At 31.8% G+C, this 25,481-nt stretch overlaps 1 protein-coding gene across 1 annotated transcript in view; it reads right to left on the minus strand.

Moving 5' to 3' along the window:
• The window catches only part of LOC129229314 (protein disulfide-isomerase TMX3-like), a 49,804-nt gene extending 24,896 nt beyond the window's left edge, over window positions 1–24,908 (minus strand). The window contains exons 1-8 of the mRNA XM_054863600.1: window positions 24,750–24,908; window positions 24,611–24,665; window positions 17,367–17,406; window positions 14,791–14,954; window positions 12,223–12,303; window positions 6,977–7,091; window positions 4,705–4,855; window positions 13–190 (exon numbers count right to left, since the gene is read on the minus strand). Coding sequence (XP_054719575.1) covers window positions 13–190; window positions 4,705–4,855; window positions 6,977–7,091; window positions 12,223–12,303; window positions 14,791–14,954; window positions 17,367–17,406; window positions 24,611–24,665; window positions 24,750–24,777 — 812 coding nt within the window. The 5' untranslated portion in view covers window positions 24,778–24,908. The remainder of the gene's footprint in view (window positions 1–12; window positions 191–4,704; window positions 4,856–6,976; window positions 7,092–12,222; window positions 12,304–14,790; window positions 14,955–17,366; window positions 17,407–24,610; window positions 24,666–24,749) is intronic.
• Window positions 24,909–25,481: the final 573 nt, after the last annotated feature.

The raw sequence follows: 25,481 nt of genomic DNA on the forward strand, positions 1-25,481 counted from the left end.
TCAAATACATACTCAGACATTCTTAATGTAAGGCCACCAATCTGATTTTCTTCTAGAACAGCCATTACAACATATTTTCCAGTTTTCATCAATTGGTGAAAGTTACCATTGGTGATTTTAATGAAGGAAGGGAATCTTTCTTTATTAACCCAGTCATGCAAAGTTATATTATCAGATGCTAATAATTCTTCTGTAGAGAAGAGAAAAATAAACAATTAAAAACTTTTAGTGTAATACAAATAGGCATTATTAAAAAGTGAAGCAATCAAACAAAAAATAGGAGACAAAGTTACTAGGATCATTAAAAAAGATTAAAAAAATGGCCAACTCACATAACAAGCAGGCTCGTCATTTTGAATGAAGGGGGGGGGGGGGGGGGTATATAAAATCATACCAAAAAACAGAAAATTATGCCTACTTACATTTAAACATTTATTTTCTAAAGTTAGGGGAGGGGATTGATCCCTCTAAGTGACAGGCCTGGTTATAATGATTTTTATAAAAGTGTTCAATCATGTATACCAAACTCTTCAAATTTTGAATCACAAATTCAGAAATTTATATTATTCTGGCACAAAAAAGAGAAAAAATAATACTCTTTATTTAAAAAATCGTCATTTCTCCTGTCAAAAATAAAACTGTCTCGCCTTCCACCTTTCTGCATACGACGAAACAAGGCAACATGAAACATAGTACAGTTGAATGAATACCTTCATAACACGGACCTATAAAACGCAGTTTTTCAGAAGTAAACAATAAGCTTTGCAGTAAAAAAAAAATTCTATTTTGCCTTGCAAACATAAGTTTTTTGACAAATTAAACTTTAAAACAATTTATCATCTTCATTTTTTTTTTAATACTTAAGAAGTAATTCAATATGTCCAAAATATGAATGTAGTCACTTTTTGCCGTCCATTTCCAGAGCAAAGTGTCTTAGTGGAAACTCATTAGTATGCAACCATATATCAGGGTTCATACTCATTTTTGAAAATTAAAAGTAAGGAGTTTTTAAAGAGTTTCGATAGTTCATTTTATTTTTAAGGACTAGTTTCTTGTTTAAAGATGCATTTTTTTAAACGTATTTCAGAAAAAATATGTACAACACTAATGTTATTTATTTTTGCTTTTATACAAAACAATGAATGCACAAATATACTAAATTTATAAGAAAATATGCATTTACTGCTTCTTAGACTTGATCTGTCTCAGAATCAAACTCAAATACGAGGGGGGGGGAGGGGGGTTAACCATTGAAATATGTTTTATTTTGAAAATGAATTTAAAAAAAAAGTGATATTGACTGAAAATTAGTATTTTCTCAAAAGATTTAGGACTTTATTGGGACTCGAATTTGGATTGCTTCACGTTTAAAATTGCCTTTTGTGAAGAGCATTCAGTAACAAAAAGACATTCTCAGAATCGGCAAAAATATTTGATCCATTAGGACTTCTATCCCCTTGTACTGTAATAATTAAAATATTTTATCAAAAATTGTGGTTACATAATTTAAATTGGGATACAGTGTTGCCAAATGAGTTACAAAAAGATTTGAAAACATTTCAAGAAAATCTATCATCTGTGAATTAATGAAGATTCCAAGGTGGTTAAATACGCATAAATTAATTCAAATTCATGAGTTTTTTGATGCATTGGAATTAGCGTATGATGCTGTAATATATACGGTGCAAACAGGAGATGCTTTAAATACACTGCCAGCTCAGTTATTCCATCCGAGGACTGCAGTTTCGTGCTTTTTAGCACTCATCAGCCCGGGATAGGAATCACATGAGCTGGAGGCGAAAAATCTCTTAAGGGAGCCAAGAGAGTCAAACAAACTGGTAGCTAATGCAGAAGTTCAAGAAAATCCAGTTTGGTGGCTGCAAAAACAAAAGTTTGTCCTATTAAACAAATTTCAATCCCAGGTTTGGCATTGAATGCTGCAAGATTATTAGCGCATCTTCTGCAGTCTGTTTAAGTTGCATTGAAAGATTTTGAAATAGAAATTTTTGCTTGGACCGATTCTACAGTAGTTCTAGTGTGGTTAGCTAGCTATCCCTCTAAATGGAAAAAGTTCATAGCTAATAGAACATCAGAAATTTTGGAAATAATTCTATTCAAAAGGAGGTGCGACATGAAATCAAGAGAGAACCCGGCAGATATTGCGTCACGCTAAATACTAATTTGTTAATTGATTGCAATTTGTGGTGGAACGGTTCACCTTGGCTACTCAAAGATTTAAAGGATTGGCTTGAAGTCATTCAGGAACAAGAAAACAAAAACACAATTGCGGGAAAAATAGCTTAAAGTATTAAATTGCAATTTATCAGTTTTATCTTGTTTTCAAAACAAGGACCATTTCTTTGAAAAATTGATAGTTTTTCTAATTTTTCTAAAATAGTTGATATTGTAGCTTACTGTTTGAGATTTATTAATAGGTGTAGGAAAAATAATTAAGGTTGAAGGTTGCAACTTGTATTCCAATAACTACTGTTGAAAGAAATATGGCTATGTTAAAAATGATTTTGTTTGTTCAAAGTTTATCATTTTCAAGGGAACTGCACTTATTAAGAAATAACAAAGTTATTTCAACTAAAAGTCCACTGCTCCCATTAAATCCTTTCATTGATGAAAATGATGCATTAGGGTTTGCGGAAGATTGCAAAAGTCATTGTTGCCGTTTGATGCAAAGCATTCTTGGATATTACCAGGGGATCACAAAATTGGTAGCTTTCTAATTCAGCAATCCGTATCATTTGATTCACCTTATGCTGGACAAATCCTGCTAACAATTATTCTCAGACAAAGATTTTGGATCATCAATTGCAAAAAACTTGTTAAGAAAATTATTAACAATTGCATTACTCGTACACAATATAGGCAAGCAAAAACTACTCAAATAATGGGAGATCTGCCCGAAGCAAGGGTTACACCTGTGTGTCCCTTCTCAAACACGGGAATTGACTACGCAGGTCCTTTTGTTTTGAAATTTAATAAAGAAAAAGGATCAAAAACAACAAAGGGATATGTTGCAATTTTTGTGTGTTTTGCAACAAGTTCCCATCAAGGAGCATGGCATCAGATATTCTGTGACAATGGTCGAAATTTTGTTGAAGCTGAACGGAAGCCGAATGACATTCAGAAGTTTTTACTATCTGTAAATGAAAATGAGGAAATTGCTTTTTTCTTATCTCAGTCCAATATTCAATTTCATTTTAACCCATTCTCCGCATTTTGGCGGGCTTTGGGAAACAGCAGTTAAATCTATGGAATTCCATTTGAAAAGAGTCATTGGCGAAACTCTATTAACTTCTGATGAGATAACCACTTTATTGACCCAAATTGAAGCATGCCTCCTCAATTTCTGTCCACTAGTTGCTACTAGCGACAGTTGCTTGGAAGTTTAAGTGCTGACGCTATCTTATTTTCTTATAGGAGATGTTCTTTTTAGTCCCCTTGATGATACTCCACTAAATAATCTTTCCTATTCTTAAAGATGGAATTTAGTGTAGTCCATGAGGAATGGAGTTTGGAAATCCTGGAAAAAAAGACTACCTATCAACTCTACAGCCACGGGTGAAATGGCACATGCCACAGCCAAATGTAAAAGAAGGGAATTTAGTTCTTCTCAAGGACAGTGGTCCCCCTGGATCTTAGATTCTTGGATGAGTAGTAGCTGCACATCCTGGAGCTGATTCTAGGACACGCATTGTGGACATAAAAACAAACTGTGGACTGTTCAAGCAATTTATCTCTAAACTAGTACTGTTCAAGAATAACTCTTGACAGGGTGGGGAGAATGTTGATTATATTTCTATTTTAATAACTTCTACTTTAATTCATAACTTCTACTTTAATTTATAGAGGGCGCAGTTTTTGTCTTGCTCCATGGAAGGATAATAAAAATGGCAGTTTTGACTGGAAAACTCAATAATGTTGTGTGGCTTGTTTCTACACATTTAGAATTATGGTTAGTGTTTGTGTACATGGAAATTTTTCCTCTGGTGCAATGTACAAATACCTAGGGTGCTGCATTGACAGCAGTCATTATCAGTTAAAATTTTCAGTGCCATGTGTAGAAAAGTTGTCACCACTTGATAACTAAATGATGGGTAGTTACTCAAAGGATTAGTAATGCATGGTGAGCATTTTGCAATGACACAAAGTATCAAAAAAATATATATATATATTCAATCCGGACAAAATGTTCATTTTAGTCGTGATTTCGTATTAACCATATTTGTATTAACAGAGTTCAACTGTATTTGATTATATTAATTGAGGAATTTTACATTCTGTTCCAGAACTTTTCCGCACTATGCTAAATTTTTAAAAATAAATCCTCAGTCCAGCCAAGTGCATATGCCATGAGAAGATAAAGGACAGTATCAGCAGAAATGAGTTTTGAGATATTTAAAAAAAACATGTTCTGGATTTCATTTTAACGATGGAGAAATGTGGGAATTTGATGGTTTTCATGATTCATTTTTTTAGCGGAAACCAAATAAGCGAACTTGTACAATAAAGCTGTAGCACAACTGATAACAAAAAGGCAAAAAAATTAAAAAATTTGCAGATACCTTCCCATGGCAGCAAAGGTTAAGTTGCATTTAAAAGACAAAATTTGAGAAATTTTTTTACATAAATCAATTATTATTCATTCAGTTCATTTTTCAATGCTGAGAAATTAAATCAAAACTAACGAACCTTCAAACTTGATACAAGTTCCATCTTTACAAACAAAAACAGAGGGTTCCTTTGGTGATTCTAATTCATCAACTAAAGAAATGCATTGTGTTGGGGCAGTGTAGAAGTTCACAACAGTCTGAAACTCTTCAGCTATTCTTGTGAAATTATCCTGCAATACATGTTCAATAGTAATTTTAGTTTCAAAGCTCTTAAAAAAAAAAAAATCTACAAGGTATTTTTCAAAATTAATCATACTATAAAATAACATTTCAAAGGCAGCATCTGATGAGTAGGCAGGGTGATGAACTACTAAAATACATTGTTCCTAATTCAGAATGTAATTAATTATCAATGCATTCACTTTACCTTATCCCCCCCCCCCTTACCCTTTATGACTATCAAAAGAATAAGGCAACTATATTTAGTAGACTCACCAATAATCTACAATGAATAATCAAACTTTTTCAAACAGCAGTGAAAATAATTATTTTGTAACCAGAAGTCAGAATCTCCGTTTTATTAGTTATTTATTAATTTTTGTCAGCTAAAGTTTAAATTTGAACAAAGTATTCACCATATATTGAATATTTAGTTAAAATTTTTCAACTGTAATATTTAAATTTCATGACTAATAATTAAAATAGAAAATGCTTATTTATCTAGTGTCTATTTGTAAAATGTAAATGCAACAGCATTTTTCATCATGCATTTATCTATATTCAGTATTATCATTGGTTAAAAACAATCATTCCAAAAAGTTAACGTGGTTTATGTTTCCTTGCACTTCTGCATAAATGGATAATTAATTTCTTTCCTGACATATGATTTAATAACTGACCTTCATGGTAACATGTTATGCTATAAATAAAGAATCTTGCACTTACATTACATACCCTAAGTTGCTTGAAATACCATTACAAACTACAATTTATTCAAGTTGTTTTCTGCTTTCTGTCTTAATTTCTTCAGTAACTGACAAATAATTTTATCATAATTAAAATTGAGGAATGAAAGCAAATTATTTCCGGACATTTTTTTTCCCACCTTTAAGTGCAAAGGATTAGTAAACCATGGGTGGTAACCCCTCTAAGAGTAAGGACGCCCCCCCCCATCCCTAAATAACACAAAGAAGCTCCCAAAAAAGGGAAAAATACTCCTGAAAACACCCTTTCCACCAGGTGGGCACCCGAGTAAATTTTGATGACAATGATTAATTTCAATGATTAATGTTGTTTTTTCTTAAATATTTAATAAGTGTAGAACTTTGGAAACCAAAATACTGCAAAAACGAATTTCTAAGAGATTTTAGAATTTTTGTTGCATATGCTATGTTAAAAAATCAGCAATTAATATTTTGACTCTATGTTATTCATTATTACTTACCATTATGAGTTTCTTTTTCTGGTTACAAGAACACATTTAAATCAGTTTTTTTACAGTGAGGTTAATGCAATGCGTCATTAGATTTGAAAAAAATTGAAAAGTAAAAAAATTTTAATTGACATTAAAATTATTTTGAATGTGATAAAATCAGCAAGTAAAAATTTTCAATGATTTTGTACCATACTATTATACTATAACTTTCACCCATTACATAAAAAACATGTTTGTTTTTCCAATCATTTAACATTCAAATCTGTTTACAAATTGATTCCGAAACATTAGAGCATTTAGCAGAACCAAATATTTGGTTTCTCTGCCCAATATGTAGTATACTAAATACCAACTGAATATTTGATGCATCCCTAGCTTAAATCACAGGGAAAATCCTTTAAAAATCATATTTTAATTTAAGTAATGTTTATTGTGAAAAAACAATTTGGTTACATTAGGTTTTCACTGAAAAAATAAATGCTTTATGGTCAAATTCCGAAAAAAAAAAAAAAAGGTTCAAGTGGTAAATTTTTATTCCTCGCTGAAGTTCAAGAAGTAACCTTTTTTTAACTGCACAAAACTTAACAAACCCTAGCAAAGGGTGAAAATAATGAATTAATTTTTATTTTTCATCAGCATTAAAACTGCTATGTACAAGCTAAAAGTTGATTAAATAGCATCTTTAACATACATTTTACATGTTATTGACTACAACAGAGCTTCGATTTTGTTCTTATAATAATTTAGATGACTGAACTGAGTATACTGCAAAACAGCAACATGCTATGATTAAGAGTTAATGAATTCACAATTAACTTAATGTTTTTGAAAGTATGTACAAAGATAATAAAACAAAGCACATTTTAATTTGTGAGGAAATTTATTTTTTTTTTTTAATTAATGGAATTAAATATACCTTGAGTTGATCTCCACCTTCTAATTTTTTGCCATTTATGTAGATAAAAAAGACTTTCTTATCTTTCCTCAAAGCTTGAAATTGTTCACAGCTCATGAAATGCCGAACAGCTGGGCTAATTATGTAACAATAAAAGAAGTAATGATTAAAAGGTATCGATGAAACAAATATTACAACAAGTAAAAACATTTTAAATCATTGTTTTAAATTAGTGAATGAATGGCCGAATTGTCAAAGTTGTTTTGAGACAGATAAACAGCGAAGTACAAAACCAGCACTAACAAAATGTTTATATATATATATATATAGATATATATAAAGAAACACTATCATATATTGTATTTATAATCTGCACAAGTCAACCAAAATGAACATCACTACTCAGTTCAATAGGCGCCACAGGCTGCTCTATGATACTGGTAGACAACACATTTGATAGCAATATAAGGATTGAACAAGAACGAAAAATTCTTTTAAAAGAAGGAAAAAAGGGGGGGGGGGATTTTTTCCTTCTTTTAAAAGAATTTTTCGTTCTTGTTCAATCTTTATATTGCTATCAAATAGATAAATAAATATATATATATATATATATATATATATATATATATATATATATATATATATATATATATATATATATATATATATATATATATATATTTGTGCTGTCATTGAAAGTTCTATGGCTTTTTTTTGTCCCCCCTCCACCCACTTATAAGTTCCAATCACCGCCTCTGGCGGCAGATGTCAAGTCTAAAGTCTAATTCTTGTTTTAGTTGCTGTAATATGCAGTAACGGATTTTGGGGGGGCCATTGCCCCCCAAAGGATAAACTAATTTAACTATTAATTGACTTCTCTACAGCATTTTTTTATTTATATATTTATTTATTTTTTATAGTCAGTTAAAAAAACACAAAGCATGCTTTGAAAAAAAAAACATTTTTGTTTGCTAAAGAAATAGTATTTGAGTCAGATGCCAAAGTGGCAAAATACGCTTCTCACTAGTGTCGAATTCAAGGAAATGTAATGTCACAGTTTGTCCATTAATTCTTCTTTGATAGGACAAACAATTAACATTTTTTAAGAAATGTATAGGCATACCTATAAGAGTCATTTTGACCCAGGAAACTATTTACAAAAAATGAATTTTTTTCTCATCTTATAAAAAATACAAAATGAAAGAAATCATATGTTAGTTTCTTGTTAAAACCATGATATTAATGGAAACGGCATGTGGTATCAATATGTTTTCTCAACTGTATTATGGATAAAAGAACAAATCAGCAACTGCTTTGAAACTCACTCTAAAATAGTTTCTGAATTCTTAATAAAACAAATGTTATGAAGCTATGATTTTCTCAATCATATAATATTTTATAGGAAAAAAGAAATTAATTTATAAAAACTCAAATAAGGTGTGGGTTTTATAGAGAATCTTAGCCTCATGTTATAATCATTATGATACTATTTCTAATTAAAATTGCTTATTGTATAGCATCAGCATGTCGGTGACATTATGTTGGGTTTAGTATTTAATTGGCTTGAAACATTAAAGATATTTTATGTCCACATTCAAAGTGTTATTGGCAGGGCCGGATTTAGGGGAGGGCAGGCGGGGTTACTGCCACAGGGCCACCATAACAAAGGGGCCTCCACAGTAAAATTTTTTACAAAATATCCTAACTTTCACGGGTCGAAAATGTTCGGATATATATAAAAATATCGGATATTTTCGAAAATATGATGGTCTTTTTGAACCCTGATTAGGGGCCTCCACTCCTTAGTTGTTCCGGGGCCACCACATTTCCAAATCCGGCGCTGGTTATTGGTGCATAATATTTATGTATTTTAAGCAAATTCATCGAGCTGAAGAGATCTTTAAAAAATAAATAAATAAATAAAAATTAAATCTTGTTATAAATCAGTGTATGAGAGGGATTCAATTTCACGGGCCCCCTCCAAAAGATCTTTCTGCATTCGCCCCTGGTAATATGTAACGATTAATAGTGCTAAATTTAGTTGTGATCTTTTGACAGGAGTCTTGTAAATCATGTGGCTTATTGGGTAAGAATGCACAATCTTTGATGTAACCCCATTTAAAAATTGCATGGAGTTTGGTATGGAGAGATGTGGATTCCAGTGATTGTCGTGATCATAATCTCGTCTAATCCAACGAACAGGAAGCTTAATATTGAGGTAATGGTGACAGCCTGTCAGTTAATTTGGGAAGGGGAGGGGGTGCGGCATCTCATTGTAAATATAATGATATTTGTTTGTGACTTGTTACAGTGGGTGAAACAAGAGTTAGGTTTACGCCTTGATATCTGCCACATTATGAAAGGTTCACATATCAAAAATGTGCGAAACAAAACTTGTAATTTTTTTTCTTCAGTAAAGTCAACATTGTTGCAGTAATGGTGACTAAAACAAACAACACATTTGTCTTAATAAGCCTTGAAAACCCTGGAAGGAATTGGGACAAAAAAAGTTTTTAATTAATCTAATGATAATTTGTAAAAAAAAAAGAGAAAAAGAAAAAAATATATTTCAAATTTAACTATACTATTGAATGAAAAAATTAATTCATCATTTGTTAAATAATTAGAAAGTTGTAGGAACAGAAAACAGCATATCAAATTATAAATGCTTAAAAATCTTGAACATTATTTTCATTGCGGCATATTTATCCAAGCCTTCAATGCATTTATATCATACATTTTACTTGCCACATCATGTTTTTTTTTTTTTTTTTTTTGAAAAATAAGTGAATTAAAATGTTGATTCTTTTGAATTCTTATACCTGTATGAATACTAGAAGGAAAATGTTTATTAACACACAATTTTTTTTTTCACTCTAAAACTTTTTGCACAAAAACACTCCTGTGAAACAAAAAAAAAAAAAAAAAAAAATGTTCTACTATTAAGCTAAATCTGAGACACATGGAAAATAAAAAGTACTTAGTAATGAAAATAAAAGAAAGGAAACGAATATAGTCCCCTATCAAAAAATTTTTAAGGACAAGATTTTAAAACAATAAAAAAATATATTTACCCAAAAAAGTAGTAAAGTAAAAGAAAAAAAGAAAATAGAATATAAAACCATAAATTCTTACTCTGAATTCCAGGCAAAATTTTGGCATTATATTTTTGTAACACAATTTTGTAAGTTTTAAAATCTAATAAGAAAATATCATAGTTACAATTATATCCTGCAACCTTTAGAAAGATAAACATAATCAAATTACTCCTTAATAAAATAAATGAAATTAAAACTTGTTGAGGAATTGAAATTTACAAATCAGAAACAAAATTGCTATGTCAGTCAAAGAAAATGTTATTTTTATCCTCTGTCAGACTAAACTGAGAAAATACATCAAACACATAGACTGCTCCATACAGTTTCTTAAAACTGCTTTCGGTGTGTTTAATTTAAAAAAAAAAGTTAATAACACTTCCGTAGAAGCAGAAAAACACATTTTTGCTTTTTCAAAGAAATGGCAAGATCAGGCTGTTCTTGCAAATGTGCCAATGAGTTTTATTTTTATTCAGACAACCATTTCAGAATACCACGTGCAAACAAGTACTCGAAATATCTCCAGCAAACAATGTTTTGTCTACCAATTAATTTAGTTTTCTTGTAACCGTGAAGGCTCTTTGCTTTGTTTTCTACTTAAAATCAAATCATGCTCCCTTACTAATGCTGAACTTGCTTTAATTTAAGTCTATTAAAAAAAAAAAATTCCCAGTTCTTTGTTGCAATATATAAAATTCAATTTCAATTATAAAACTGCAATAACAAAATATAGACCTGTCAAGCTGATGATACTAAATTTCAAAAAGTGGCTACAAAAATTGATGCAACACAATATTGTAATTGAAACATCATGCATGCACATTTTTTAAAGATTTTAGATCACTTTTTGGAACATTTAAAAGTAATTTTTACAAAAATATCCATGTTAACTATTATTACTATCTTTACTAATAATAAAGCTGAAAGTCTCTCTGTCCGGATCTCTGTCTGTCAGAATCGCTGTAACGCGCATAGCGCCTAGACCGTTCGGAGGATTTTCATGAAATGTGGCACAAAGTTAGTTTGTAGCAAGGGGGTGTGCACCTTGAAGCGATTTTTTAAAAATTCGATGTGGTTCTTTTTCTATTTCAATTTTAAGAACAAAATTATCATAAGATGGACGAGTAAATTACGAAACTATCATAACGTGGAACCGTAACGGGCACAAGCCAATGGGCGAGAAAATACCCTACATTATTTGTATATATACAGGTGAAACAAAAGACCTTTCAATTTTCTATTACGGGCAAAGCCGTGCGGGTACCCCTAATATTAAATAAAGCATTAAGTGAGAATAGGCATCATCTCAAGTTATATTTTTACTGCAACAATAAGTTAGGGTCCATATTTATTCTAATAATGTGCAATGAAAATTTGATGTGTGACTAAAAGTACAATCATTTGCTGTGAAAGCTAAGAACATCATCAAACCACTGCAGTTGGAACAAACCTAACAGGGCAGCATTGAGAAGGCTATGCAGATCCCAATCACAGAACTATGATGTTGACCAGTTGAATTTGTCTCAACTAGAGTTTTCCCATCTTCTATTATTCCATAAATCAAAGCTTTACAATTGCTCTTTTTCCTGAATTGCCTGACTAATGTATGGGAGTTCATAAAATAATTATTTTAATGAAATTTTACAAACTTTCTAAAATTCCCATAGGGAAATTGAATAAATTTTGAAACCCGCCACGATGAAGTTTTCGGCAATAAGTCCAAAACTAGTAAAAGCCAATTCCTGCAATAAGTTGTTCGGGTATCATGGTTGCCGAATTACAGATCCTACATGAAAAGTATAATCATTTTATGCAAATTTAATCAAAATAAATAACAAAACAATTGATTTACTCATGGCTAGCACTAAAGATATTTATTTTTAACAAAAAATACTTTTCAGTAAAAAAAGTGCTTCTTCTCCAAAGCAACTTGCTTCTTTAACCAAAGAAAGCAATTAACTGAAAAACAGAAATCTATGGGCCTATTTTTCTAAAAGATGAAAATACATCCTAGTACAGAAAATTGGCATCTATGCTTATATGTTACTGTAGGCTGAAAGATGAAAGGGGATATATTCACTGAGACATCATATGTGTGATACATTTATACTATCAAAAAAATGAAATCTAGCTACAAATATTCCAATGAAGGAAATAAAAAAAAAACAATACCCATCCATGCGTCTTGCAAATTCAACAATTTCATATCTCTCTCGATCTCCACGATATTCAACAGTTCTGTGACCTTTAATGCTAAGAAGAAATAAAATTTAACATTATCCAATTTTTTTTGTTGAAAACAACATTGATTCAAGAATAAAAGTATAAGAGATTTACTACCAAATCCTTGATTTTGACTAACAGGCGATTCCACCGTAACTTATGTGACATTCTTAGGCAATTTATTCTTTTTAAAGTTCTTTTTCATTAGCTCAGCATCAAAAAATCAAGTATGGATTATTATCTTATTTTATATAGTCTTATACGACAATAATATGCACAATTTAATTATTATCAGTTTTTTAAAGTAATTATTGGTTTTATAAAACTTGTAATGTGTGACAACTTAAATCCTAAATTGTCACACATGTTACAAGTTTTATAAAATCAATAATTAATTATGAAAAACTGAGAAAATTATATTGTGTTTGTAATTGTTTAAAGTTTTATAAAGTATGTAAAATAAGACACTATTAACAGATGTTTGATTTTTGATATTGAGCTATAATGAAAAAAGAATTTTAAAAAGGAAAAATAGCATTAAAATTTCACACACATTACGGTAGAATCGCCCTAATAACATAAGTCAAGTAACACAATCAAATAAATTTTACTCATAATTAATATGTTTCAAAAAAAAAAAAAAAAAAAAATTAATCCTTTGCAGTCCAAGTCACCTTGGATCCAAATCACCTTTGAGCTGAAGGGTATTCATAAACTTGCATATGTAATTGGTTATCGATTACTTTTACTCAAAAAAGTGCATTGGAATGAGTTGGTTCCCTGCAATAACCAAATAAACTTTAAAATCCCTCCGACTCAGAAGACACTTGACTGTAATGCTAAAATTTTGATGTCTCCAACAAAAAGATAACAGAATGCAATCAATTGACATTATTGTTCATTGCACAGAGTGACTAGTAATTTCAATTTTTGGTCTTCGCTAATTTTTCTCGAAAGACATTTTTTTGAAGCTGTAGGTATATTTCAAAAACACATATTCAATAGTTTTGATTTTATAAATAAAACATGAGTGAGGGACATGTTTTGTACCACACAAATAAAACATTTAAATTTCTGATGTATTTGGGGGCGATATATTGAGTGCATACCTTTTAAAAGGGGAAATAAATGCTGAACTGTATATAATACAAGAATATTAACATTGATAATGTTCAATTCATATTAAATGAGGTATATTTTTCAACAGTAGGAGGGTTAAAAAAACTGGCCTTGAAAAAGTCTTAAATCTGTTTACAATCCCATTAAGGCCCAGAATTGCATACCCACAGACCCCACAATACGGAGGGGGGGGGGGCATGTCCTAAAGAGGGCTTAATGGCCCATGAAATTGAAAAAAAAAAAGAAAAAAAACTTGCACTAAGACGTGTTAAATTTGCAAATATACACTGCTAGTCTCTGGGAAGGGGCCCTAAAGATTTTGTTGCAGGGGAGCCCATAATTTGAAAATCTGGGCATGATCCCATTCAAAACAGTATAAGTCTCATGTCAACCACATATTATTTTTTTTTAAGTTAAATTTTCTCTTTAACATTGATAAAAACAAATGGTATAACAACTATTCAGTAACTAGAAAATTGCCCGTCAAGATATGACTGGTGAAAATTGCTTCCACAATTGAATGAAGCAATTGCCTGTTTGGTGATATTTTGATGGTTGAAGTCTTAGTCTTAACTCCAGTGGATTAATCCTAAACTCCAGTAGATAGTGTTCATTGTTGACCACTTTTTAGTTTCTTCACTCTCCTAAAATGAAAATTTACCAGTGAAAGAGTTAAGTTACCGGATCCAGTTCAGCCTTGTCAAAATAAGGCATTTCCCTGCATTTCAAACATTACCCAAAAATATTATCTAATTATCATGCCATCAAGAGAGTTTCATTGTTGGGTGACGTCAGGAGCGTTACTCAATCAGTGAATCGGCTATTACATACATGAGGAGTTAAAAGCAGGTCTTTCAGAAAAATATTCTTGTCAGGATCAGCAGTTTTACAAGAATTTTAGGAACAATTAATACTAATTTCTTATATTTTTTGAATGCCAAATCAATGAATTTTCATAACAGATAAGGCAATACACTTTTTTTTATTTAAAATTTTCATTATTATTATTATATCATTTCATATAAGATATAACTTTTATCTGATACAAAATCCCTTTAGAAATCAAATAATTAACGTAAGGGAAATATAATATTATAACTTAATGTAAGGGAAAAAATCTTTGTTCTTGGTCATTTCCTCTCCCCCCCCCCCCCCCACACACACAAAAAAAAGATTACTTTAATATGGTGAGTTTTTCTAAAGAATAGTTTTACGTCAAATTATCACAGACACAAATCCTACAAATAATATATGAAATATTTTAAATGAAACGGGGCAAAAAGATAAATCTTTTTCAAAACTTTATCCTGTCACAAATTAGGAAATTTAGAATAACTCTGGCCCCTGGTAGTATCAATAAACATGTGTATTTTAATATACAGTAAAGTTAATACTTACAATAATATTGTAGGAAAGCCTGATACAGAGAATTCTGTAGCAACACTTGTAAATCTTGTACAATCTAATCTACCAACTCTAATGTTAGTATCAACTAATGATTGAGCTACTTGGTTCCATATTGGATCTAAGTTTTTACAGTGGCCACACCAAGGGGCATAGAACTGAAATATAAGGCATTGAAATACATTAGCTATTCAGTTTTAAATACATAAATCCATATATACAGTAATTATAAAGGAAATCTCATTTTGAAACACTAAAAGTTATACTGTATATACTAGTGCATAAGCAGATTTGCACACGAGTTGATTCGCCTAATTTTAGTGGAAAAATCAGGGGAAAAATAGAAAACCTGTGCACAAGTTGGCTCTCAACTTTCTGGAGAAAATCATAACATTTTGCTGTGTTGAATTACAGAATTTTTTTTTTTAAAAAACCTTTTTCTCTTTGTGAAAAAAAAAAAAACTATTTTGAGGTATTTTTCGTCTACACATTTTTTGTAGAAAAAAAGCCTGTCATATTGTATACAACAAGTTTAGCTATCATAAATCTAATCTGAAATCCCTTTGGCCTAAAGGACTTACTTCACTGAAAATGAATTGGAAGGCAGCGGTTCTTTTACTGATATTTTACCGATATCTTAAAAGTGATGAAAAAACTGTTTTTACTAATGAAATTTTGGGAAAGATCCAGTGGCGCAACGAGGGGGGGTAACACCCGCCCCCCCCTCCCCAGAGGCGTTGGTTTTAACATAAATGCAAATTATAATACAGTAGTTCATGCATATGAAAGGGCTGTTTTGATCAAAAAACTCCTTTCAGAATGTATTTTTGATCAAAAAATTACCCTCAGAAGATATTTTTGATCAAAAAATTCCCTCCAGTAGATATTTTTGATCAAAAACCCAGAAGGTATTTTTGATTAAAAAAAACAACTGCAGAAAACATTTTTGATCAAAAAACCCCTCCAGAAGGTATTTCTAGCTATGCTAATGGAAAGTCCTAATTTTTCAAAAACATGAAATTATGTGACGTCACTGCTTTTAGGGCAGAGAATTTTGTGAAGGACATACTTTGTCTCTGAATCAACCCCTAGAGAGTGACACATGAAAAAAAAAACCTAAATGGGATGTCATCATAAAAATTATAAGCAAACTAGCTGACCTATCCACGTGCTGCTGTGGCTAAGGTTTTTGTTATATTTCATTGTAGCAAATTATTTAAGGGGTAACGGTAGGCGAACACCAGTCATGGGGACCATTTTTTTTTACATAGATGCTAGTTGTAAAAGAACATGACGACCTCCAGGACTGAAGTTATACTTCTGTAATCCCCTTAATAATAAGCACGAAACTGCAGTCCTCGGCTGGAAATGACTGAGCTGGCGGTGTATTTCATGTATTTCTGCTTTAGCCCTGTCTACTGAGTGGTAATTTACTGAATGAAATTATAATTCACGAACGAAGATGTGAATGTTTAACCAGGTATTCTGTAATAAAAGTGATACGGTGATATTATTCCTGTTTTTCAATTTATTGCTTCATTGTTCAAAACTATTTAATTAAAACAAGTACATGTAATTATTATTATATCATGTCACATAATTACCTTATTAAGGGTTTTTAAAGAGATGTCTTGTTGGCTCGGGGGGTAATCCAATGATACCGTCAGAATCTACGATACCCTTCAGAAGGTTACAGTTTCCCGATTAGTTTAGTGTTCGCTATAACTATGAAATCAGTCTCAAGACCAAACAATGTCCATTAAATGTTTAGATTTGAAAAATCCTTGTTTTTCTTGTGGGCAACTATATGTTGCATATTCATGTGTAGGAAAACCGTCGAATGTATTTGTGTTGGCTAAAGACGTTTGTAAGACAACGTATTTTGGCTCTCCTCGCCATGGACTAATATTTCATAAGCTGAGATCTTAATCTTTTACGCACAGTTACAAAATAAACACAAATTTACAAAATAAACACAAATGTTGCCAATTTATAAAAAAAAAAAACATAGGCTAATAATAAAAGTAATTATTAGTCTCTGGTTTAAACAAACCTTTAATGTGTTGTCCTTGAGAAAAATAAATACAATTGTTGCCAAACAACTATTTAAAATTAAAACAAATTACAAAATTAAATGCATGAAAAAATGCAAAATAAAGGTTTTTCAAAATTTCATAAATAATAAAAAAATTGCTTTATCTGCAAAATTGTTTTTTTCATCATAGTTAAAATAAAATTTTCTACATTTTAGTACAAATTTTTTTTTGTCTGGCGCAATTGGTTCGGGGTCTGTTGGGTAAAAAGCACTAAAAATCACATAAGACATTATATAACTTTTTTTAACTAATTGTTTTTGAAATAAACTATACTCTCTTTCTAATGGTGAAAAAGTGGTTAAAATCGGTCCAGTAATATTAGAGCCTATACGATACAAACTCACAAACAAATCTTTCCTCTTTATAATAGTAGTATAGACAAACCTAAAGGTAAAATTGTGACAAAATAGTGATTAAGTCAATAATTGAAATACTAAAGCAAAATATGAACTATTAGAAAAATATGATACTAACCATTACAAGCCAAACACCATTATTTCTGACTTCTAAAAATCTAAAATATTCAAAAATCACCTATTACTAATTAGAAATATCAGTAGGAACAATCAAACAAGTTCATGATTGAATAAAAGTTCAGTATAATAAAGTTTGGTAGGAAATATAGTGTTCCCCCACACAAGAGGACGCTGCGTCCTGCCTTCATTAGTCAACCTTCGACTTACTCATAGCCCTATAAGTTCATACAACTTGTTCTCTCTCATTCTTTGAAGTTTTAAAGCATTTCCTTATGATGACAATGCAGATGAAATAATTGTAAAATGATATAAATATGAGTTACATCTGTAAGGGAGAATATAGTAGAAAATGGGGAAATAAATAGTAGCATGATTTGTCTTGAATGATAAGCATGGTTCAGTTAACAGAGCATCTTTACTTGCAGAATAAATTAACTATCTTCTTTGAGTTGTTTCATTATTCAGTCATATTTTGCTCAAAGGGTCATTTACTTTTTAAAAAAAAAAGGTAACATTCCAAATAAATTCTCTCATTTTTTTCCCCCATCCCCAATCTTGCATTAATTGTGCTCTATTGATGAAAACCGTGTTTTGAAATCGAATCTAAAGCTTAGCTATTCAATATCTATATGACTGAATCTTTGCTGGGCACTAAACTTTAATTTCTTGTGCTTTAACCATTTCATCAGCTGTCATCTTTATTTATAGTTTTATAGTGTCATATTTACATATGGGCTTACCGTGCTATAGCCCAGGGCAACATGATTATGGAGGGGGGGGGGCAGGGTTGGCCGGATTGGACCCAATTGGGTCGGACCCAATGGGTTTTTTTGAAAAAAACCATTTAAAAAAACCCATTATTTAGCCCACTTTTGGGTTTTTTTAATTTTCTGAGAAGTTTTTAAAAAAATTAATTTAAATACTTTCACAATTTAAACTTCTTTTTCATTTCTTCTTCACCACAGACATTGGACATAAAAAATGAATTTTTTGAAATAGTATTTGATTTCTCAACTCTTAACAGCATTAAAAAAATGTTTCAAAGATTTTAAATAAATATATTTCACTTTTTTCTTTAACTAACAAATAAATGGACTCAAATTATTTTGACTAAGTCCTGTCACGTCTGATTTTCCCAATATTTGCAGATTGTGCAGAGGAAACTACCCTAGCTAAAAGGCTTTCATGTGAATTATTTCCTGCAAACAAACACGTTGCAAATCTCAAATAAACACAAGGTATATTTTAAAAATTAACAGATTTTTCAAACAGTCGGGCAGAAAACAGAACAGGATGTACAGTATTTTCATTATCTTACGAAAAAGTTTAATATTTCTTAGTTTGCACACAGAAATAGAAAAACTGGCAACATAAAATTTAAAGAAATATCTTGATTAAGCTGGAATTCAGTAAAAAGGGAGTAAAAACTACTCGAGGTTCTACAGTAGTTTTGCATAACAAAATGAAATACAGGAAAGTAAAATGCAAAAAAAAAAAGTAGTAGCAATTAAAAATGAACAATAGATTTTCTCACTCGAGAAGTAACTTTGCCTTAACTGTAGGTAATCATGAAAACTAAAAAATCTGAAACTTCACCATTCTTGGGTTTTGTCCTCTTTTATACTTTTCTTCAGAAAACGCTGAATTTTAACTAGTTTTCCAGCTTTTGTACCCCAAGACAATTTTTGCGCTTTGTCCATATACTTACGCTACAATATGCTACAAGTACCCCACATTTTCCCTAAAAAAAGACAAAAAACCCACATTTCTTTTAAAAAACCCATCTTTAGTTCGGTTTTATTAAAAAAAAACCCAAAAACCCTGGGTCCATGGGCTTTTTAAAAAACCCCGGGTTTTTGCCAACCCTGGGGGGGGGGGGGGGGGGCACTTATCAAAATAAGTAAAAACCTTTTTTTTTTTAATCTTAAGCCCACAGGAGCGGCCACGTTATTTCAACATATGGCTGTGGCACAATGCAAAGGGTAATTGAGATTTTTTTTTACTAAGCTTTCAGCCCATTAAACCTACAGCCACCAAACAATACTTGTTCTCTTTATGTTGATCTGATGCAGTTGCGAAGTCCATACTTTATGAGAAAGCTTTAATTCTGATCACTTTTTAGCCTTTCTATTCATGATTCAGTTGATTTTGAACAGATTTCATGAGCCAGTTTCAAAAGCCCAGGATGACTTCACATCCAAAAGAGCCTCTGACTTATAGGTATAGATAGCATGAATAATTTCCTTTGGGTGTTATCACATTCACTCATTTGAGTTCCTCACTACAGGGGCATGCGCAGAACTTCAGTAACAGGGGTACAACTATACCAGGGAGCTTGGGGGTTTAGATAACCACCAGAAAAGGGGTGCAGGGTGGCAAGGAGACATTATTAGGTGAGTGTAGGACATTGGTGGTATCTGAATTTTCTCAAAAAAGGATTTTAAAATGGAGTCAGTGAGTCAAAACTAAAATTAAGAATTGGAAATATGAACCTGATCGTAAGTATAATATTTACTCGGACATGGGAGGGGGGGGTTTGGGGGTTTCTCCCCCAAGAATTTTTTGAAATTTTAGTATTTAAAAATGCATTTTAGATTGTCTTTGATAATGTTTATGGGAAAAGTTTCAGGGACGCTTTTCCCATCCATTTTTCGAAATTGAAACTTTTAAAAACGCAACAAGTATCTTCGATTATGTTGAGAAGTGGGTGAGGGGGTGTAAGGAAAAGACCCCCCCCCCCCCAAAAAAAAAAATTGCTTGAAATTGTTGCTCTGACATTGCAGTTTTCGACGATCTTTGATGATGTGGGGTGTGATTCAAAGGCGCTCTGTCGGAACATCTTTGAAATGATCGAAGAACTTAAAACCAAATTCAAGATGATTTTCCAACGATGGTTGGTGAGAGGGGGATGTTCTCCCGAAAAATCTTCGAAGTTAGCTTTTAAAGAGCAATTTTTTGAAGATCTTTGGTAATGTTAGCGGGTGGAAAAATTCATGGACAGCCTCGGAGACGACTTTCCGTCTCAAATAATCCTTCGTTTTGGAAAAGGGGATGGCATTTCAACTCTGAATGTGAAAAGAAATATTATTAAACATTATTCAAACATAATACCATATGTATTACAAATTAAAAGCAAACTCCTCCCAGAAATATTACAAAAGATAAGACTAAACCTGTGTTTTTAACACGAAAAGTGCAAAAATTTTCTGGGGAAAACTCCTCCCCGAACATTATTGAAGGTCCGCTAAAATAGCATTTATGGAGTTCCAATTTCGACAAGTTTCCAGAAAGAGCTTTGAATCTCTCCTCTCTAACATCACCTGAAATCACCTAAAACTACGTTTCTTGAACTATAATTTCGAAAATTAGAGGGAGAGAATGCTTGTAGCCCCCCCCCTCCCCCCCCCGTTTAAAGTAGGTGAAGGTAATTCAATTGCAAAATTTACCTGGGCAGGGATCTTGAATCCCTCCCCTCCCGAGATCTAACAGTATTAAAAAATAGTCCAAAACTGAGTTTTTATTACTTCAATTTCGAGACTTTTCTAATGAAATACCCGGATCCTCCTACTTCTGCGTGAATATTTTACTTACGATTAGGTTCTAATATTTCATAATGAATACCTAATGTTATTTTCAATAATGAATTGAAACAGTATGGAGAGAGGTTGCTATTTTAAGTTCACCAGCGACACTATAGACCCCATAGGTACGCCACTGAGCACCTTTAATTATCACACGACCATCTTTATTTTTCTTTTATGAAAAGCATGATGTTCCTTTAACTAAGTGCAAAAATGTTTTGAGCTTCATTCATATAAAAAGGGGGTAAAAATTCATTTGCAGGGTATCAGAAAGAGCTCCTATTCAAATTTAGAACCTGACTTGATTTCCTGAAGCATTAGTTCTTCCTCTCTGCAGCACTGTTTCAAAAAACATTTTTTTTTATAAACTGTCATAGCCAAGCACTGTAAATGCTTGGGTTTATCAATAGATCTATTTCAAACAAATCTAAGGAAGTTCTTCTGCCTTTATATAGGAGTTTAGTAAGACCTCATTTGGAGTATGCTGTTCAGTTTTGGTCGCCTTATCTGAAGAAAGATATTTTTGTATTGGAAAGGGTTCAAAGAAGGATAACTAAATTAGTAAGGAGACTCTCAGATTTAGATTATGATACCAGACTTAATAGGCTTAACATGTATAGCCTGGAGCAAAGGAGAGTCAGAGGGGACATGATTCAGTTATTTAAATTTATCAAAATGAAAGATGTAAATGGATTAAATTTTTGCGGGGAAAGCAGGACAAGGGGTCATTGTTTAAAGCTATATAAATCTCAGGCTAACTTGGAAATCAGGAAAAACTACTACTTTAGCAGATTCGTGGGCACTTGGAATAGCTTACCGGAAGAGGCGGTAATGAGCAAGGGAGTGGATAGCTTTAAGAGGGCCATTGATCTTCATTGGGGAATAATTAATTGACTAGGACCAGCCAAGCTGGGCCCAGAGCCTGTTGCTGGTCGTCACATTTGTATTTGTATTTATAAATGAAATGCATACAAACAAATGATGAAAGCTGGGTGTGTGTAATGTAGAAGCTGGTTAGGAGAAGCTTTTTTGCCAGTCAGCCACAGCAAAACAATATGGTACTCCAAATTTTTAACTAGAGACGTACCGAGTAGCACTTTCGCCGAGTAGCTGAGTACCGAGTACTCGGCCTTTTACTACTCGGCCGAGTACAGAGTTACCGAGTACTCGGCCTTTCACTACTCGGCCGAGTTACCAAGTACCAATTATGTTTTATGAAGAACCACCGACACACATGTGATGAATTTTGAACTTAACCGAATAGTAGTATAGATCTCCTTGTCCATATAATAGTTTTTAACACTAAATTCCTGCTGAAATTCAATTTATGCATTATATAAACAATTTTGTTTGTGTCAAAAATTTTACAAAAAAATTATTTTTAAAATTAAAAATAAATAAATAAAAGGTATGATTAATCAAGTTGGAATTAAAACAAATTTATACCAATCAATTATAGTTTTAGTCCGCAAAACATAAATAATTTTAATACAACAAATGTGCAGGAACACTGCAGACATGTGTTTCTGCCCCCCCCCCCCCCCGTTACAAGGAATGTCTTTTTCAGTGCATAACATGTGAGCTAAAGAATGTTAAGACATTCGACAAAAAAATCCGACTTTTGTCGGATGCCTTTAAATCCACGAGCTCCCATGTTGTGCATTGAAAAAGGAATTCCTTGCAATGCCAAAACACATGTCTGCAGTGTTCCTGCACTGTGCTTTTAACATTGTTTTATTTCCTTTTACTTTTTAAGCAAAGGTATTTTCATAATTTTTTATAATTAAATTTTGTTTGTAACAAAAATCCATTTTCAACATAAAAATTCCATATTTTCTATACTTTTTTTTTTGCATAATTTTACATAAATAATTTTTATCAATTTGGGGACATTAAAATAAAGATTTATTCCATTAAAGCATTACAAACTTCATTATTCTCAAAATTTAAAATTTGACTTATAAATTTTAATTGTAAATGTTTGCAGAATATAATACTTGCTCTTTTTTCTATAAATTTTAGTATCTGCCTTGGACAATATTCAATTTTTTGCAACTACTCGGTATTGGCCGAGTATCTGATCAGAATTTGGCCGAGTACCGAGTACTCGGCAAATTGGCCCAGTAGGCCGAGTACCGAGTAGTTACCGAGTACTTGGTACGTCTCTACTTTTAACCTTGTTTTTTCTAAGCTAATGTGGGTACCACAGTACCCTGGTGACTCGCGTGTGCACGCCTCTGCCTCACTGTACAATAACATTTGAATTCTAAATTGTAACTGGATTACATTCTAAAGAGCTGAAAGTTTACGCTTTTGAAGCTGCCCATTTTAAAAATATGTATCACGCTTTAAAAACTTTTTGAAGACTCTATTTTGTTCTCCGGTTTTTAATTTAGCATGTTTCCTTTATTTAAAATCATTCCGCTTGTTTTGTTTGTCACTCGTTTTGATTTATCTAGGAGACTTAATATTAACCTAAAACAATTTTTGAATATTATTAATGTAAAACAGAAAATAAATGTCAATCACTCACAAAACAATAAATAAACTTCAGTATGGCACTAAAAATCCTAGTCAATGTCCAATGCTGTTACGGTTTCCGGCCTTATGCAATGACACCTGCTTTTTGGCTCAAATGTGATCTACCCCCCCCCCCCCCCTTGGCGACATCCGAATTTTTGCGCAAAATTGAAATTAATTTTTTCAGCAATGAGGTGATAATTTTTTTAAACATGGCATCCTTGGTGAAACTAACCTATGTTTAGCAACCTGAAAGCCACCTAGATCTGTTCAAACTTTTATTATATGCACGGTTGAATGCTTCTTGATATTTTTTGATGGCAAAAAAATCTCAGCTTTATTGTGACTATTTCAGACTGACAAGCTCAAAACAATTGAAAAACTAGTCTCCGGATGCTGTAACAAGATGCTTAGAATTTGTATACAAACCTGCCTTAACTCTATCGATAGGATGACAACTTGTTGCTTTGTATGAAGGAAAATCCTGTTTTAATGAACTTCAAGGGATCACAAATATTTTTCAGCCGAATGGTATTTCCATAGAAAAAGAATTTAAGCAATGTAAAGGAAATTAATTCAGGACTGAAAATCTTTTTCTTTCAAGTGGATATTTTGTTGCATTAGTATTTATTGTAACGGGATTTCACTGTAGTTTACAAATGCTTATAGAAATCAGAAAACATACAAAACAAAAACAAAAAAAATGGAATTAACAACATTGGCCTCTGCTTCATGGCTTGCAGCAAGGAAGTTTTGTGAATAAAAGATATTTTTTTTAATCGATAAAAAGTAAATGACTAATTTCAAACTACTTCTGCATATGAAACAGAATGAAGGCAAGAAATAAAATTTTTAACCACAAGTTTCACAGTAAAGAAAAGTGTATTTAAATTTTACTTGTTTCTCACTTCATATTACATTATAACCAGTGACAAACATGGCTTTAATTAACTGAATACGAAAGGCTTCAACTGCATCACGCTTAACAAAAGCAAAAGGTACAGAGACAAAATTCAACCGTCTAAGTTGATTGTTTCTTTCAATAGGCAGAAACATTTAACAACAAAATTTTATCTCTTTATATTTCAGAGAGATTTTACCACTGATATTCAAATGTATGAAGGTTTAAAAAGGAGCTTACCTATCACTCAACTCCAAAACACGGTTACTTGCTATGATTTGAAAAACTGAGAGCCCTGAAAAAACAAATATTATTAAAAATATTTCAGAAATCCTACCTTTTTCATTAAAAAGCAATTTTTCAAATTTCATTAACTTACAAAATGTTATTTTAAATAGTTTATCCATTTCAAAATTTGAAAACAATAAATGAAGCAATTAGTCTTTATCTTCGAATTTGAAAATAAATTTGTGCAAAAATATTTTATTAATCCGCATTAAACTACCACAAAATTACCCAAGTCCTTACGCAAAATAAACCTGCCGGAAAAACACGAAGAAAAACAAACCGCATTAAAAACACTCGTTGTTGCCATCGAAAAACAGAAATTAACAATAAATTCCAGATATCAGTAACAGAACCGGCAGAACCGCCAAAGTGAATTCAGTGTCTAAAAAGCTACACAAACGTTGGGGATACGAGATATTTCGACAGTTGGGAGATTGGTAAGGTTGACTGATTTTTGTTTACTTTCCACTTCGTCCACAAAAAAAAAAAAAAACTGTTTAAAGCGATTGGCGATATCTACAAGTATATGGCAACCCTAAAACTTACATATTAAAATTATTAAATAGTCGCCAATTACGAAATGTTTTGTTAGTAAAGTAGTTAGTAGTTTGTTTTCCCAAGACACCCTTCTACTCCTTGCTTCCAGAACATAGGTTTCAAGCAAAATTGCCAATCCTAATCTGTTAATTTCTTTAGTCAATTGTTTTCGCAATCAACTTATATACCATCTTCATTCATATCCTCACTTTGAGGACAAACTAACAATTCGTCACTGACTTACTACTAAAAACAAAAGTGAAAACCAAGAGAACTACAAAGAACA

This window comes from Uloborus diversus, chromosome 9 (assembly GCF_026930045.1).
Source record: "Uloborus diversus isolate 005 chromosome 9, Udiv.v.3.1, whole genome shotgun sequence".
Classification (NCBI taxonomy): domain Eukaryota; kingdom Metazoa; phylum Arthropoda; class Arachnida; order Araneae; family Uloboridae; genus Uloborus; species Uloborus diversus.